We start from the raw sequence: 17997 nt of genomic DNA, 5'->3' as shown, positions 1-17997 counted from the left end.
ACAGATAATCGCCAAAAACAATACCAGTCAAATTGACTTTTAATACTTTGAATTGTGTATCATTCTGAAAAAAAAAATACAAAAGTTTATACCTGCAAATATGCTCAGTTGAAAAATTAGCAACCATGAAAGGGTAATCAAGGGAACCAAGGTTATAGCGGTAATCAAAAGAATGTAACCCAGGGACAAAGACCAGACATGGATAACAGACATACACAACAAAGAACATAAAGTAGCTAAAATCATACATACAAAGTAACAAAAGCAAATGAGCAACTCGGACTCCACTAAAACCTGGGAGTATGGACCATGCGTACCGGTAGGGTAAGCGTTATCTGCTTTTCTAGAAACACCCGAAAATGAAAACTAATCCATTTACAGTATTTATTGCACTATTTTGTAAAATTTGTTTACCCTAAAATTTAACTAAAAGATAATTGATTTTAAAAAAAAAGTTGAAATAGCAAATTGAATCAGACAACATAGTTACACATAAGTTATATGAAGTATGTGATACTTACATAATAAAAGCCAAGTCTACCTAATCCAGTTTGTATGATGGAAAAATTGTAACACCAATAATTGATTTCAAAACTTCATAATTATTGAAAGGAATGTTGCCAATGAAGTTGATATGAAAGGTCACTCATCCACACCCAAGAAAGAAGAAGAAAATATCAAAGATAACATGAACACAGCTGTTCTATCTGAGTAGAACTAACAATCTCTAATTATTTTACAAAGTTAGAAGAATGATGTAATCATTATTAAATTAGTCACAGAGATTTCAGCAAGCCATAGTAATGGACTTGTAACTTGTATGGATAAATCTAATGGACTCTGTGTCAATATCTGAAAGTGCCTTCATCAGAGTAAGTACTTTCTATAGTCAACCTTTCACTTATCATCAATAGAAGGAGCTTTCACATATAATTGTTTAATAAATTGAGTTACCTCCCTTCCCATGTACAGAACCAGGGATGTCAATATAAGCAAATTTGAAGGCTACTTGCTCATCTTTTGACAGCTACTCTATTTTCAAAAATGGGTGAACTCTTGCAAAATTTCCATCAGTTTACCTGCTACTTAAATACTACTGACATCCCTGAGAACTCAATTCAATTTGTTCCATTTAAAAGGAGACCTTACAGAGTGAACCATGAGTTACTATTTGGGGAGGAGACTCGCCATGAAAAATCTAATAAACTGTAGTTCTAACATAGCATTATTTATACAATTATCTGTTTCTTGTTTTCACATTAAGGCCATGTATCACTTAATTTATTATTTTTGACACTTCAGTCTGTACACATCAAGATAAATAAAAATGTATTACTGCAACTGAAATGAAAATAGGGCGTCCAATGAGACATTAAATGATACCCCATGTTACAGGAACATTTTTTGGAGTAAAACTACTTAAAATGGCCATAACTCTAGTGTAAATAGTCTGATCAAACTGAAATTCAAAATTGACATGTATCACATAATACATGTACCTTGGTACTTTGTGTGGCAGGAAAACACCCTCATCATTCACATTCTAAACAGATGAAGACCAATTTGTAAATTCAAAACCAATGCAGTTTGTTATTTAATTTTTTTATTGAAACCCCAAATAAAAAACAAACTTAACAAAACAGAAAATGTAAAGAAGAAATTGACCATAAAGGTTCTATTTGTATTTAAAAAAAAAAGAAAAATAAAAGAAAAACAAAATAAAAAACAAAATAACTTTTGAGAAAATGAAAAAAAAATACATAACATGAAAAAACTTCTTTTTTACATACCACTGAGTTTAAGTTTTTGATTTCATTGCATTTCAATGAATTCAATTTTCTGAAATGATATGGAAAATCTTGTCTTTTTTCATTGATTCTGACTGTACAAATAGTCAAATTAAATTTTCAAACTAGTGATTTTTCCCATACCTTGTTTCACCTACTGCCTGATTCTTACAAAGACTGACACTTAATGCATAGTTGCCAAATTTAGACTATCTTAACATAGTTCTTACGTTACTGATAAACAAGTTCTATAACCATCATCATGCCTTTACTTAAAACTCCCTGATAAGCAAATTTTCCATAAATATCTTCCAAAAATACCCACCAGATTTAATTAACTACTGCATAGGATGCAAAGACATTGGAAATAGATTCCTAAAATGTCTCCTGCACGGAAATAAGTGGATGATATATGAAGGCATGATTACAGCTGCCTCAGCAGTCATTGCTGGATTGTCTACCAATAAAAGTCAATTACAACTTCTTGCTTAAAGACAACACTTTACTGATACTTGAAATAAATGACTATGAATAGACTTTAACAAGATATATATTGACTCTGTTTATAGAGTATTTCTGATGATTTTGTTTGCCACTTTATAGAAATAAATCTTAGGATCAACTTTTATAAGCTTCATATCAACCGACTTCTAGTTACAGTGACAAAAGTTGTTAATGCTGAATTATGCACAACAAATAAACAGCTAATAACCATAGAATGGAGGTTAATTGACTTAATACTAACCCTTCATTACAAAGATCAATGGACTGGTCTTGAGAAAAGATTCTGGTATAATGTAGTGGAATCGGGATGCACCTACTGAATTTCTAGCATTTCAGAATGAGAACTAATTAACATGAAAGACTTTTGCCTTGCTCTGTTATAGTCCAGCACTATTTAAATAAAATGGTTGCCCATCAGACAAGTCCCCTTTAATTTCATAAAAGGTAGTGAATACAAATTTGTTGGCATGATTCTGACAACCAAAACCAAACCTACCTTGAGGGCTGAAAGCCAACATTAGACCATCAAGGTAGTATTATGTCTATCAAAACATCATGATCAACTCCATAGTAAAATGAAGCCCTGAGATCATTTACCAGGTATTTTAATATGACAAGCTTCAAAAGGTTGTGGTACAACTTTTATAGAAAATATGACCAATCTCATAGATGTATGAAAATATTATTTCCAAAGTCATAGATAAGTTTACCCTATTTTACCGATGACACAACTAAACTTTGTTCCTTATTGGTCATCATGGTAAAATGATGTAAAATAGAGATTCTTCAATTTCTTTTTTAAATATTGATACATCCACATCACACATACCTATACCACTGAACTTCACAACCAATAGGACGAACACCACTTTATGACTGGATATTCAACCTTGTATTAAGATATTCGCTGCTGTTTAAGAATACCAAGGATTTCAAAGGTTTGGGAAATCTTATAAGATCTTTCATGTCAGAACAATGTAAGTGAAAAAATTGATGGGTCAGTGTGTTTGTATTTGAGATATAAGAGTTTGAAATTTTGGCAGGAAAATTGATTGATTGATTGGCTGGTGTTTAATAGCAAAGCAGCAACTTTTCAGCTATATCCGGACGATGAACATGAAATGGATGAAAAAATGAACATGAAATGAAAAATCGGAAAGGACAAAAGGTAAAAGCCCTAAATAGGAATGACAAGTTTAGATTCCCACTGGACATTGGGAAAGGTGGGTAGGGCCGGGCAATTGAGCCCCCTGTATAGTAAAGCCAAAGCTTCTTCTCCTGTCAAATACAACAGTGGGGTTTTTTCAACATGACTGGAACAAGGCATTTTTCCAGCATAGTGCACCACTATGGTTTGCGATCAAGTTTTCTGTATAATGGGCTGACAATCCCAACATGAAGCATGCCAGGGGTATCCCATTCCACCATCTGGGGTACACAACCCAGTTGCTCTTGGGCAGTGCCCTAGCCAGGATTCTGAGCACTATCTAGTTGACTTTTACTATAAGCTTAGTGCTGCTGCAGACTTATTCTTTTGACACAAAGCCATGCACAGGGCTTGGTGGGAAAAGGATTTCTCTTGATTTCAAATTGGGGGTCACTAGGCATAAGATATCAGTATTATGAAACTGATAAAATGAGAGAAGTCTGAAAATCTGACAAAAATAGCAGAACATGGGCAGCTAACAATGTTAAAGAAAGCTGAAAGCAACTCTATTCTGAATGAAAACTGCCATTTACGGAAAAAGCATATTTTTGACTGAGAACGAAACAAGGAAACACTCAAGTTAAGGTCTTACTCACGTAAAAAGAGGAAATTTCAATTTGAAAAATGGAAAATTATTAATGACAAGGCTTAGCCCGCCAAAATGAGGTAGTTTAATATAATCACTAATCTGACTCCATTCTGAACAAATAAATATTATACTTACATCCATTGAATGACAGTGATGGAATTACATGTACATATAATCACAAAATGTTATTTACTAACTCACTAGTATTAGCACAAAATCAAAATTTAAAATATTGGAGAAATCTATACAAAAATCCAACCTTAATCATGATCATTGGAGAAATCTATACCATGTAAGATAGGGAGATTGTGTCTGTTTATACTAGTAGCCTTAGAAGCTTTTAAGAACCAAGATTTCAAAATCAATAAATATTTATTCTTTTTCAATTGATCTGACCATTAACGTTTACTTGTTACAGCTGAAAATATCATTTTAATCTAAGCCCAAACTGGACCTATTTCTCTGAAGAGTTAAAACTGTTCAAAGGTCAGTCTTACGAAAAAAAATTTCTGATTTTATTTTTGAGTGTATCCTATATCATTCCTTCAATCAAAAGTTGAAGTCTTATTCTCCAAAACCAAAAAAAATAGAAATACTGAGAGCAAGCTCAGAAAGATAAAATACCCATAATCTGGGTTTCAAATAAAGTTAATTAAATGTTGAATTTAGAAGTTGGTTAACCTCCATTTGGAGTCCTCTGACAGTATCTATATTCACTAATGCAAATCTACATTTTATGCCAAACTATGTCATAAAAATGTCACCATGATTTAATAAGCTGTTTAGGAGTTGTGCTTACAAGAAATGTGGACAAAAGAATAGAGGGACAGACAGACTGACATATTTAGTAGGTTAACTTTACTATGAATTCTATGAAGTACATTCCCATCCTAGACTTTTAAGACAGGTTATTGTTGAATACAGGTCCTCTCAAGGGCAGCTTATTGCTGAATACAGGTGCTCTCTAAGACAGATTATTGCTGAAAATGGGTGCTCTCTAAAAGGTTAAATTGTAATTTCAAAGTCTAACTCTTCTCTCAACTGATAAACTCTGACAAAAAAATGCTGACAGACCATATACAATTTTAATGTAACTTCACATATATATTTAATAATTTCTTACATCTACACCTGAGAATGTAGCAAATGCAGGGATGCATAAAATACTTATGCAATATTTCTAAATCTTTTAAAAGCACATGCTTTATCACAAGCCAAACTAAACAAAAATTGCTACAAGACAAATAAGCAACAAAAATACATACCATTCACAACCCACTGATGAAATGTACAGTAAAAACCACCTGGATAAAATTCCATACCAGTCACAACCCCTTTGATGAAATGTACAGTAAAAACCATCTGGATAAAAGTCCCTACCATTCACAACCCTTTGATGAAATGTACAGTAAAAACCACCTGGTTAAGTCTATACCAGTCACAACCCTTTGATGAAATGTACAGTAAAAACCACCTGGTTAAAAGTCCCTACCATTCACAACCCTTTAATGAAATGTACAGTAAAAACCACCTGGATAAAAGTCCCTACCATTCACAACCCTTTGATGAAATGTACAGTAAAAACCACCTGGATAAAAGTCCATACCATTCACAACCCTTCGATGAAATATACTGTAAAAACCACCTGGATGGAAGGTTGGACAACATATTTTTTCAACCAGCTTAAGATAAATGATAATTATAAAGCCTTGTATCTCAAAACAAATCTTCTTAACATCATTTCTGAAAATATCAAAAATCATTTTAAGTTGTCAAGAACCAGTGTTAGAAATGACAGTGCTTGCTCACTTGCCAACCAAGACTAAATACCTCAGGGGCAGCAAAATGCTTTTTAACAACAATTTAATATATTTTTTCTTTAGAGCTAACACAGAGTTAGCCATTTTGTTAAAAATAATGTGAAATTGATTGTTGTCCAGTTGTTGGCAATAATTTATTTCTACCAAATTAAGACATCATTATTGCGGTGCAATTGGGATAAAGCAGGACTTCGTGCCTTAAATCACATTCCTGTTGAAAAAATGTTCAATTTAAAATCTGAAATGTTTACAAAGAATGTTAAAGAATGGTCTATTGAAATTCTGAAGAAAAATCATTAAAAATGGACCATTCTCAAAATCTTAATCCGAATTACTGGTACATTTTAAAATATCATAATGCAAGGGCAATAACTCTTGTACATTAAATTTGAATTGGGTAAATGCTAACTCAATATTCAGAAATGATTAATTGATTGATTGTTGGGGTTTAAAACCTGAGCTGCAATATTTCAGCTATATTCAGAAATGAAAACTAGACAAAAAGATGCTTTTTTACTTTTCAAACAATGTTCTGATAAAGAAATAAATAGTAAATAAACAAGGCTTAGGAACAGGACCCAAGCCACAAAAAATACTTCTTAAAGCCACTGAAAAGTCTTAGTTATTTGTAATGTATAGAAATCCCAAGACTTTGATCAGAGTTTCCAGGTAAGTTAAGAATACTCTCAGATTTCAGTGTAAATGTACTTTCAAATTTTGATGCCAATGAGGTCTATTTTAAAAACTGATATTGATAACATTTTTCAGAAAATTCTAATCATTAGACTTCAGTAACTCTGTATCATGTAGATCTGATTTATCAATAATTCAAAGATGTATATAATATTTGAATAGGAGTCGTTAATCTTTTTAACCAATGACCCAATCTTTTTATCATTTTTTTTTCAAAGGCTCTGCTAAAAAAATTGTTTTATCAACACTTTTGTGCAATTCTTATTATAAATAGTTGTGAATATAACAGCAAAAAATAATTACCGGCATCTATGTATGTTTTTTATTGTATTTTTTTTTTTTTTTTTTTTTGGATGAATTACTCTAACACCCCAGTACACCATTGCTTGTAAATTTCTGGCATAATTCCTTAATAATCTCATATCAAATTATGTATGAAGATGTATTGCAAAACAAAATTTTATGATACAAATAAACACTCCTTTTCAACATCTTAAAAGAATAAAGATTCATTTTTAAGTTAGACCCAAAATCAGGAAAACTGAAAGCATACCTGTAATTCCAAAATTTTAATTAAATTCACTTCAAAATAAAATAGAACAAAGAAAAAGTTAGAAATGTTTCAGAAACTCAAACAGAAAATTGTGACCAGACAGAAAATACGTCTGGTTTGATGTCCTCATTACACTATCAAAAATTACTAATGTGAAGTAATGTCATAAGTAGAAATTATTCATAGCAGAAGTCAGAGAAATAAAGGCAGTCAGACACTTACAGAGAAAGTAAACAATGAGGATTCATGGTAATCACAACATTACATAATGACCTCAAAGTCCAGTGATCTGAAAAAAAAATCTGATACTGTGAAACCTATCTAAACTAAACCTCTTATGGACTATACAAATTGTTCAGTTTAGACAGGTGTCTGGTTCAAACAGGATCACAACACAACCATTTCAAAAGGTGTTTTGTTTAGGCAGGTATTTGAAGTATTCAAGGTTAAGTTTAGACAGGTTTTCAATGTATTCAGTGTATGGCACAGACACATTTTTGGTATAGTCGGGATCAGTTTAGACAGGTTTTCAGTGTAGTCAGGTTCGATTTAGAAAAGGTTTTGGTGTATTCAGGGGTTGGTTTGGATAAGTTTTCAGTGGTCAGGTTCAATTCAGACAGGGTTTTGGTGTATTCTGTTGTTGGTTTAGTCAGGTTTTCAGTGCATCATGAATAATTTTGTATGGGATCAAAAAAACCTTTAGAGATAAGATGAGTAACATCTATCAATCCCAGAAACACATCAGCATAAAATTTGAATGTCAGTTACAATTTCATGTTACATTATGGTTTTTGTATGATTTATGACACAGGTTGTCATGACTTCAGAACTACAGTGGAAGAATAGGATGTTTGGCTCAGTGTCTTAAGAAGATGAAACACATAGCTGATCCAATCCCTTACCACAGTCTCCTAAACAGAAGACTGATCCAATCCCTTACCACAGTCTACTAAACACAAGACTGATCCAATCCCTTACCACAGTCTCCTAAACACAAGACTGATCCAATCCCTTACCACAGTCTACTAAACACAAGACTGATCCAATCCCTTACCAAGGTCTACTAAACACAAGACTGATCCAATCCCTTATCAGTCTCCTAAACACAAGACTGATCCAATCCCTTACCAAGGTCTACTAAACACAAGACTGATCCAATCCCTTACCACAGTCTCCTAAACACAAGACTGATCCAATCCCTTACCATAGTCTACTAAACACAAGAACCCACAAGTCTAGAAAAAAAAAACACCAATGAACATTATAGCTGTAATTAAGTACAAAACAAAGGCATCTTTCCAGCAAGAAATGATTTACTAATCAATTTTACAGCTAACCATTTCTTTCAGTTTTCATTAATTTTACAAATTTAATGTAAACTAATTGTTTTTTTCACTGTTCTTACTGCCAAAGATTCTCTTTTTTTTTCAGGCTACTGCCATAGTACTGAAAAATACCAGCAATATCCAACCACCACGTTACAAAAGTGATGTCACAGATAAAGAGATTAATGTCAGTTTTGAATGTCAGGACACCAAATCACATCTTGTCCTATCAAGCCCACTGTGATTATTTTCTGTCTCGATGTCAGACTTCATTCTGTACATCAACGTTATCAAAAATTGATTAACCACAAACATGATTAAAAAGCTATATACTCTAAACAAAGTTCAAATTGAAAAAAAAAAAACCAAATTACAAATGACCAGTCAGTAAATCAATACCAGGGATCACTTCGGGAGGGCATTAGGGGCCATGGTCCCTTTACATTGTCCTACTGCCCTTCAAACTTACCGTTTAGAGTACATTCAAAAGAAAAAAATATCTCTTATGATTTACTACTGTAAAAATGACAATATTTTTGTAGTGGACAGAATAGTGCAAAAAATAGTACCAGTGAGATTGGTTTTCACAGTAAAGAACACTGATTGATAATTTTTTGAAACCTTGAAAACTGATACCCACAAATATGTTCACTTGACAGAATCCGCAAAAAAATTATAGCAACCAGAAAAATTAATACAATTACAGTATACGCTCTCCAATTTAATTCAAGGGTCACTTGAACCTATTTGATTTCCATCAAAAGTAATCTTAGTTGTCGAAGATGTTAAACTGAACAATAATATAATTCATCTTATAAAACATTATAAATTTTCCAAACTCAGAATTACAGGTCTCAGTCTCTGTTAAAGAAATTGGGACAAAAGTTTGAATGGGGGTAAACGATAGGGGCAGACAGGTGTGATATATTTTTCGAGAGTTCAAATTAGTGGTGGTCCCTCAACTGCTACCTGAAAATAAATTTGGACCACTTGTACTAAAAATTGTAATACAAGATATTTCATTATGTATCAAATTAACTTACCAGAAACATGATAAAGAGACTTCACTACATCCAAAACTAATAATATCAAAATCTATAAAATGACAAGAAACAAGAGACTTGAAAATCCACTGGAACACATCTAACATTAGCCCAGGTCAATGAAAAGCCAAGTATATAATTCCTAGGTTACATTATGAAATGACACATTTCCATAATAAAGTATAACAGTCCTCATAGATCCCCACTGTAGTAGTATATTGAGAGTGATGTAGGAGTTATTGAAACCAGATGATATCAAAGCTATCATTTATGTTTCTTTTGAAATTATGATAGGTATTTATTTAGAGGTTAACTGGTGGGGAATCAATTTTCTGCCAATTATTTCTAATTTAACTGTATTATTTTCTTAACAATAGCTTAGGCCAAAAAAAAATGAGTCTTGTTTCCTGCTACCTGCAAGAACAAAAATAGGTAGGTACGTAGGGAAATTATTTCATTTTTCAAAAACATTTTACATTGAGTTAATGGGGAAACAATCCAGACTTTTACCAGAGGTTGAGCCAAATGGCCATAAAATGTTTAGGGTAGGCAAAAAAAACTAGGGTATGTAAGGTAGAAAGAAACAGACATATAATTTTTTGGGCCTTACAATTGTTTTCTTTGATGTAGAAAATCATCAATACAAAAATAAATTATTTTAACAGTAAGAACTTAATGTGTTAAATTCTTGAAATACACTGTAAAAGTACATTGTTAGCAACAGTGAATCAAGTAAAATGGAAAATATGTCTGAAGAATTACTATACGATAGATTATTTAGGCTGGTGTATAATACAGCCATTTTGAAGTAGACAACTATACAAACAATGAGGTTTCTCATTTTGGTGGATACTTAGTGGTGCTTAAAGTATTTAAGCCAAGAATAACTATTCCCAGAATTTATTTAGGAGTTTTTTTGACAGACCACTAAAAAATGCCAAGATAAAACCCCATGAAAACTGACCACTATATGCAAAATAACAATCTCAGTATCTTAACATCCATCCCATTAGCACCATATACTTTCATTTGGGCATTAAAAGTACATTTACACTTGCAGAATAGAACTAGATGTCAACAGGTGGCAACCCAAATAATGGAGGATGAATAGACTGATCATTAAGACAACATGACAAAAATATGAGCAAAGCTCAATGCAGGAAACCATGCTCCCCAGACCAGAAACAACTATCTATGTTAGCCCCGCCTTGGCATTCAAACCATATATATGAATTTGATTTAGTTGATCAATCCACATGCCAAATATCAAAAGCCCACATCAAAAGATAAAAACCTGGACACAAGTTTGTCAGTGAAAAACAGGACTTTCAAGGTCATTGGCCATTATTCATTGTACATGACATATCATCATTAGGTGATTTACCCACATGTAAAATATCAAAAACCTACATCAAAAGTAAAAAAAGTTACAGCCGGGACATGGTTTTTAACCGACGGCTGGACAGAGTGATTACTATAGGGAGAAGTAGCAGAGAAAACTATATTGAAAAAGATGTGAAAGACACCAAGATCAATATACTACTCCTGCAATTTAAAAGAGGTCAATAAAAATGTGCCAGACTAAAATCTGTACTGTCAGACAACTTTTCTAGGTGGTTGACTATACATCTGGCAGATTTGGGCCAATTTTTCTTTGAACACATACATGTAGGAAAGGTCTGGCAATTTTGTTCCAGTCAGACAGAATTTTTCAGATGTCTGATCAAATGTCCTGTTGGTCAAAGGCAAGTGTAAAAAGGTATAAAAAATGAGTTTATCAAAGGACTGTTTTTTTATTGACCAAGTAACATGAAATAACCAACTTTGGGACAATTTATACTTCATGCACTAAAAAATTATAAACTGTCCCAAAATTGGTAATGCGAGCAGAAAATTTAAAAATATGTTATATGATATAATTTCTTATCTATTGAAGCCAAAATTAAGATTTGTGCCTTCACCAAAGCATTATCTTGTTTGGAATTATTTGAATTGAGGACTCCTGACCGACCGACATTAATGACATCACAGTACCAAGTTAGTTTATGGAAAATGACCTATTTTGCCCAGATGCGAAATAAACAATCAAATTAAATTATGATCAGATCTTTGAAAAAAATAACATAATAAATTATTCAATTTTCTTTCTCAACTCTTAGCTATAAGTATGTTACCTTAGAATCACCTGCACTGTCAGACATAATTCATAACCTCATCAAAAATTAACAGATTCACAAAAACTAAATAATTTACCAACAGGGAGGAGTTTTTACAACTATCATCTTCTAATCTGATGTAAATAAATAACATTATAATTTATCATAAATAATCTTCTTTACTGTGTTAGTATTTGCAAAGCACTTACAATTTCTCAATATCATTTTCTTCACTCTACTTAAATGTAGTATATTACAGAGGCATTTAAAATTTATTTTCAGTTAGCCAACCACCCACACAATTTATTATAAAAGAAGATACATGATGAACACATGTTTACAAGGCAAGAAGTAATGAGTGATTTGAGGAGTAATGGGGAAAAGGGGGGTATATTTCAATGAATAGTTACTCTTTCTAGGTTTTGTAATTTAATGAGTTCTATTTTAGTTCAAGTGAAATTGATGTGATGTAATGTATATGGTTCCAATTTTTTTGTTACAATTTACTATATCCCTAAAAATTGGAAGCATCTTTAAACTGAAATTTGGCATTGAATGGGACACTCATGACCCATTTGGTACTTTTTTTTATCAGAAACTTGGTGCTGAGAGGACACTGATGCCCAACCTGCTCCTTTTAAAGCAGAAAAATAAAACAGCACATAATTCAAAGGCCCATACCATGTCATACATGTACAAATTTTCATAATCTTCTGTAAGTAAATGAAGGAAACCACATAATAGCAGGTGTGACAGACAAGCTGGATGCAGACATCTCTCATCTGTGTAAAGCACGGTATAAAAATCAACAGCATGATATTTTTCTGTAACTAAATGATCCTTTATCAATTTGCACTCATTTGTGATAAAAGATAACACATGTATACCATTATCATGGTACCTACATTCCAACATGAATCAAAGCCAGTGAAATTATGTAATCAACGTTGGAATAAATAAATATCATTTTTTATAGGACGAATAATCTAATCAAACAAATTCTTTTCTGTAACCATGATGATGATGATGTCCTAATTCTCTGATGACACTTCAGATACAAAATATGTATACACACCATCATTATCAAGGTCTTCCTTGACAGATATGACTTTCTCCAAAAGAATGAACACCCATACCCCCAATATGGACAATATAATTGCATAAAAAAATTACATAAATCTATCTCTGCCCTACCTGAGTATCATAACTTTTTTTGCTTTTTTTTTTTTTCATATTGCAAACAAAATGTAACTCACTAAAAATTTAAATTATTGGAATTTTTTAACACAACTAACATGAAATTTTTCTCAAAACTGCTCATTTCGATATAAAAGACAAAATAGCAATACTGTAAAAGTACTATTATTCGTGGGGTACTAATTTTTGTGGTTTTCTTGGGTAGGCCCAACTATGAAATTTGGTTACTAACATAAAGAAGATTTCCATTGATGTGTTTACTGAAAACCTCAAAAACCACAAATTTATGTTTCTTCCCTTATCCACGAAAATTGGTACCAACGAATAAAAGTAATTTCACAGTAATCAATGTTTATATAGTGCATTGGTGATCAGCACAAAATAACCTTGACTCCTGCAGAGATTAACAGTGAAAGGTGTCAAAGTTCAAGGATTACACAAACAACTTACTATAACAGACAGACAGACCTAAAATACTCTTATACTTGATGTTGCCTTTGCCTCTGACAATGCAAGATCAAAGGGAGGTAACCTACCTGTCTGATTTGTGAGCTTGTTAATTTCATATCGGACGGTTCCATTTTCTTTACAGTCTTTACAGGCAGTCCATCAGAACAGAATCTCTTCTCCTCTGAATCTGTTATGCACTACAATAACATTGGGAAGGAACATTACAGATACTTGGCAAGTAAACTTCACCACTCTTTAGAATCATTGATCATTCAATTGGCTATTGATGATAAACAACATATTTTTTCCTTTTGTTATTGCAAAATGGAGAGAGTTCATATTCTCTAAAATAAATAAAAAAAAAAAAAATTAAAAAAAACAACTAGAAGACCTGTTTATCATAGGAGCCCCCACCTCATTTGTTACTAGTGATTTTTTATTTTATTAAGAAATCAAATGTGTCTGTAAGACACAAATAATGCCCCCTCTTGCTAGGTTTGCCAAATTAGGAACATGTTTATTTTTGTATGAAGACATGGTTTGCAGATTCAGAAATCCTCCCAAGGCTTGTGTTACTCATTGTCTGGGGAAATTCCTAAATATATGCATACCTACATATTGTATCCTGGCCACATAGTGTCATGAAATTCTGTTTGGTAGTGTCAGACTAACTGCGATGAGAAAAAGGGGATCAATGGACGTATTAATAGATACATAAAAAATGTTAATACCCCCCATAACAAATCCCTAACTTAGTTGCTTGGGATATATTTCTGACAAAAATAACAGAGTCTAACTATCACCCAGTTCCGTAATATTTCATGAAAATCAAGATCCTTTGACCCTGCACAACTTCATCATGTGTAGAAATATCATGTAAAATATTTTAGATGTAGTTCAAAAACTGTATGAGGAGATAGCCAGACAAGCCATGATCCATATATTTCTGAGTAAAATGACTTAGTGTAACTATCACCAATTTTCGTAATATTTCACAAAAATTAAAATCCTTTGGCCCTGCACACCTTCATGATGTGTAGAAATATCCTATAATATATTTTAAATGTAGTTCATAAACTGTATGAGGAGACAGACAAGCTATGATCATGTGTAATCTGGACAGACAGGGGTAAATTAATATGTCTCCCGAAAGATTGTTGCGGGGGCATAAAAAAAAACCAAAGACCAATACATGTCTGGACCTGAAAAATTCACCATCATATTTGTTAGTGTCTTCAATATGTATATAATCACAAGCAAATTAAAACTAGATGCTCTTGAGAGCCTGCATTGCTCACCTGAAGAACTTGAAATCATGTGGTCAAATTTTTTATCAAGTCTCTGGTGGCCATCTTGTTTAATCAAGGGAAACCAGAATTTTATCAGATGTAAAAGTTATCCCTATTATTATTTCTGCCAATTTTAATCATGATTGTCTCAGTTTAAGCAAAGATGCTAAAATGTATTTCCACAAAGGGTTTTAATGGAAACTCTATCTAAAGCAGGGAATATGCTTTACTTTTTTTGCTAGGGGCCAACTAGGCTACTAAGAGTAGAAAAGAAAAAAACAGGAGCCCAACAGAAAATTTAGGTGCCCAACTGAAAACAAAGCATACAACATGAAACGGAAGTCACTTAAATGATCCCAATGGCTGTTCTACTGACTTTTCTTACTACACGCACAATAAATAGAAGAGCCGTTCAAAACATTCCAATGTTATCAGATTTCATCTTTTGTGAGTCAAAAGCACTAATATCAAACGAGAAAGGTATTTTTATATCACATAGGGGAAAATCCACTGCAATCTATATACAAACTTTTTTATTTTCATTTAGTCGCCACCTGGGTGACAGGGACAAGAGAAATTTTGGTGGCATTGGCGACTGGGTGACCATTAATCTTAATCCCTGTTAAGCCCATCGAATACATCAGTACTTGCACCAGGCAAAATGTATCTATCGAAAGCCCATTGAATACATCAGTACTTGCACCAGGCAAAATATATCTATCGAAAGCCTATTGAATACATCAGTACTTGCACCAGGCAAAATATATCTATCGAAAGCCCATTGAATACATCAGTACTTGCACCAGGCAAAATATATCTATCGAAAGCCCATTGAACATTTTGGTACATACACAATCAACATACATCAAGGTCTATCTAAAACTCATTGAACACATCAGCACTGCACCAGGCTACATACATCTATTCATATCGAAAGACCATTGTATGATTTGCACCAGGCAACATACATACATACATTCATTGTATGATGCAACAGGCTACATACATCAAGTTCTACCTAAAGCAAATTGTACGACTTGCACCAGGCAGCACACATCAAGTTCTACCTAAAGCCAATTGTACAACTTGCACCAGGCAACATACATCAAGTTCTACCTAAAGCCAATTGTACAACTTGCACCAGGCAACATACATCAAGTTCTACTTAAGCTCACTGTACTATTTGCACCAGGCAACATACATCAAGTTCCACCTAAGGCCAGGCAACAAGGCTCTATCCAAAACCTTTTCTTGCAAAAGGCAACATACATTAGGGCTCTACCTCAAGTTCATTGTACACACCAGTACTTGTATCAGGCATTATACAAGTAAGGCTCTACCCAAAGCCTGTTGATAACACCAGTACTTGTATCAGGCATTATACAAGTAAGGCTCTACCCAAAGCCTGTTGATAACATCAGTACTTGTATCAGGCATTATACATCAAGGCTCTACCCCAAAGCCTGTTGATAATATTAGATTTTGAAGCAGGCAACATTATGAGAGAGAAAAACAAAAGCTGAATATGGACTACTAGAACTTGGCTCCCTTTAATTTAACTTAAGAAGCTCAAAACCATATGATTAAGTAATATAACATCAGCTGTTAGGATTCACTACACACTTTCCTAGTCTGTGTCATGAAACAAGAGACCTCTCCAGTTATAAAAAAAAAGATAGTCTATAATTATGTCAAAATCTGCATAATGCAGAATTAAGTAAAATACAAAAAAATTTCAAAAACAATTTTCTCATGCCAAAAATTTTGATGGATTTCATGCAAGTACCCATATTGACATGCATTGCTTTATTAAACCTTAATGGACCATAACATTTTCATCGCATGAAATTCCATAACAATGACTGGACCAGCATTTTTATAAAACAACCAATCCCATTTCTAATAAAGAGCTGTGCTAAAACAAACTACTATTTTTTTTTCGTGTTCAAAATCCCATAATCCAGCAGACAAGGTCAACAAAGAAAGTAGATATTGGCAAAATCTGAAGAAAATACACGTAGTAAAATACTTGCTTTGAAAAACAGAGCTTATGGTTTTAAAGAAGAATACAATCAGGTCTACTTAAGATTAAAAAAAAAAAAATCAAACAAGAGGCTCCCAGGTGCCTGAATTTCTCACCTGGGTCATTTTTTACCTTTCAATGGCAACAAATCTAACAAAAAGTCATCCTATAACTTGGACTCAATGGAGACTTTGGTAGGCCTTATTGTAAACATCATTTCATCCATTATAGATCTGCCTTTTCAAGATAATGGACAAAAAAAGTAAAAACTACAACAACAAAAAAAGCACAAAACAAAACAAAACAACACACAAACACATTATTTTTTTACTTTTAAAGATAAGAAAGTCTTTTTTTAATAAAGACTAGTCCTACAGTTTTGACCTTTTGATATTTCTTTACATGGCTCTTTAAGGTGAAGGACAGTCTACTTCATATTTCTCCTATCTCTCATAGTTTTTGAGATTTACATTGGTATAAGTGGCTTTACCACTATGCCCTATAAATGGGAATGGCACTGTTTTTTTCTTCCCAACAAATTGAAAATTCAAACACAAATTTTGAATATGATACCCTTAGAAACTTTCATTCAAATCTGTCAAGTATTTTCAGAGAAGATGTTCAAGACAGTGTTTACAGACGAAAGACCCCAAATGATGGCAATAACTCACATGGTCCTATGATGAAAAAGGACAATTTCCAATGAAAGAGAAATCCATTGAAGTTTTTTTTTGAGTTATTATGTAAAGTAAGCATACACAGACAGAAAACATCAGTCAAAACATTAGGATATGGTTGTGTTTTTATCATTTTTTTTAAAAATGAATCCCTCTACATAGATATTTGTAATTCCAGCATTTTGAGAATCTGCATATTTAAATAACTTCAAGAGAACGTGAAAATAGAAGAATATTGTTTCAACATTCTTTAAGAGCTTACGCACCTGTTGGCATGAAATAGATCAGATACGGCAGAATGAAAAGCTAAAACCTGTGTATCTATTGAATATGACACACCCAGGAGATTCAGGAGAGTCTAGAAAAAACATGAAGTTGCACATGTTGTTGTGCTTGGTGTACCTCCATATAACAGGAAGTTGATATAGGACAGTAACCAAAAATCACTTGAACTTATAACATATGTCCTATTCAATTAAATGAAGCAACACATCAAATTTAAAATCAATCCATCCATTGGGACCTGAGACAATTGCAATTTTTTGGTGAAAAAAAAGGTGACCCCAATTATACTTGTTTGTTTGTATAAGTATCATGACCTTCAATGTACAACCAATTCTACAATGGCTTTCTTAGGTCTGTTTCCAGCAACCTGACCAACCCATTTTTTTCCAGCCGACCTAA

General features: G+C 32.9%; 1 protein-coding gene and 1 long non-coding RNA gene across 10 annotated transcripts in view; one reads left to right on the top strand and one right to left on the bottom strand.

The window, feature by feature from the left end:
* LOC148613191 (uncharacterized) overlaps positions 1-17997 on the bottom strand; it is a 164652-nt gene that overhangs the window by 52476 nt on the left and 94179 nt on the right. For all 9 annotated transcript variants that reach the window (XM_088586413.1, XM_088586414.1, XM_088586420.1 and 6 more), the window contains one exon: positions 13411-13521. In XM_088586413.1, coding sequence (XP_088442539.1) covers positions 13411-13521 — 111 coding nt within the window. The remainder of the gene's footprint in view (positions 1-13410; positions 13522-17997) is intronic.
* Positions 546-10063, top strand: LOC148613193 (uncharacterized). Its single transcript, XR_015923285.1, has 2 exons — positions 546-872; positions 8585-10063. It is a non-coding gene; the product is annotated as an uncharacterized LOC148613193 (long non-coding RNA).

This window comes from Perna viridis, chromosome 6, assembly GCF_037379345.1.
Source record: "Perna viridis isolate PV_CMFRI_1.1 ecotype Kerala chromosome 6, ASM3737934v1, whole genome shotgun sequence".
NCBI lineage: Eukaryota > Metazoa > Mollusca > Bivalvia > Mytilida > Mytilidae > Perna > Perna viridis.
Note: the sequence above shows the minus strand (reverse complement) of the source record. Positions and strands in the feature narration are given on the sequence as shown.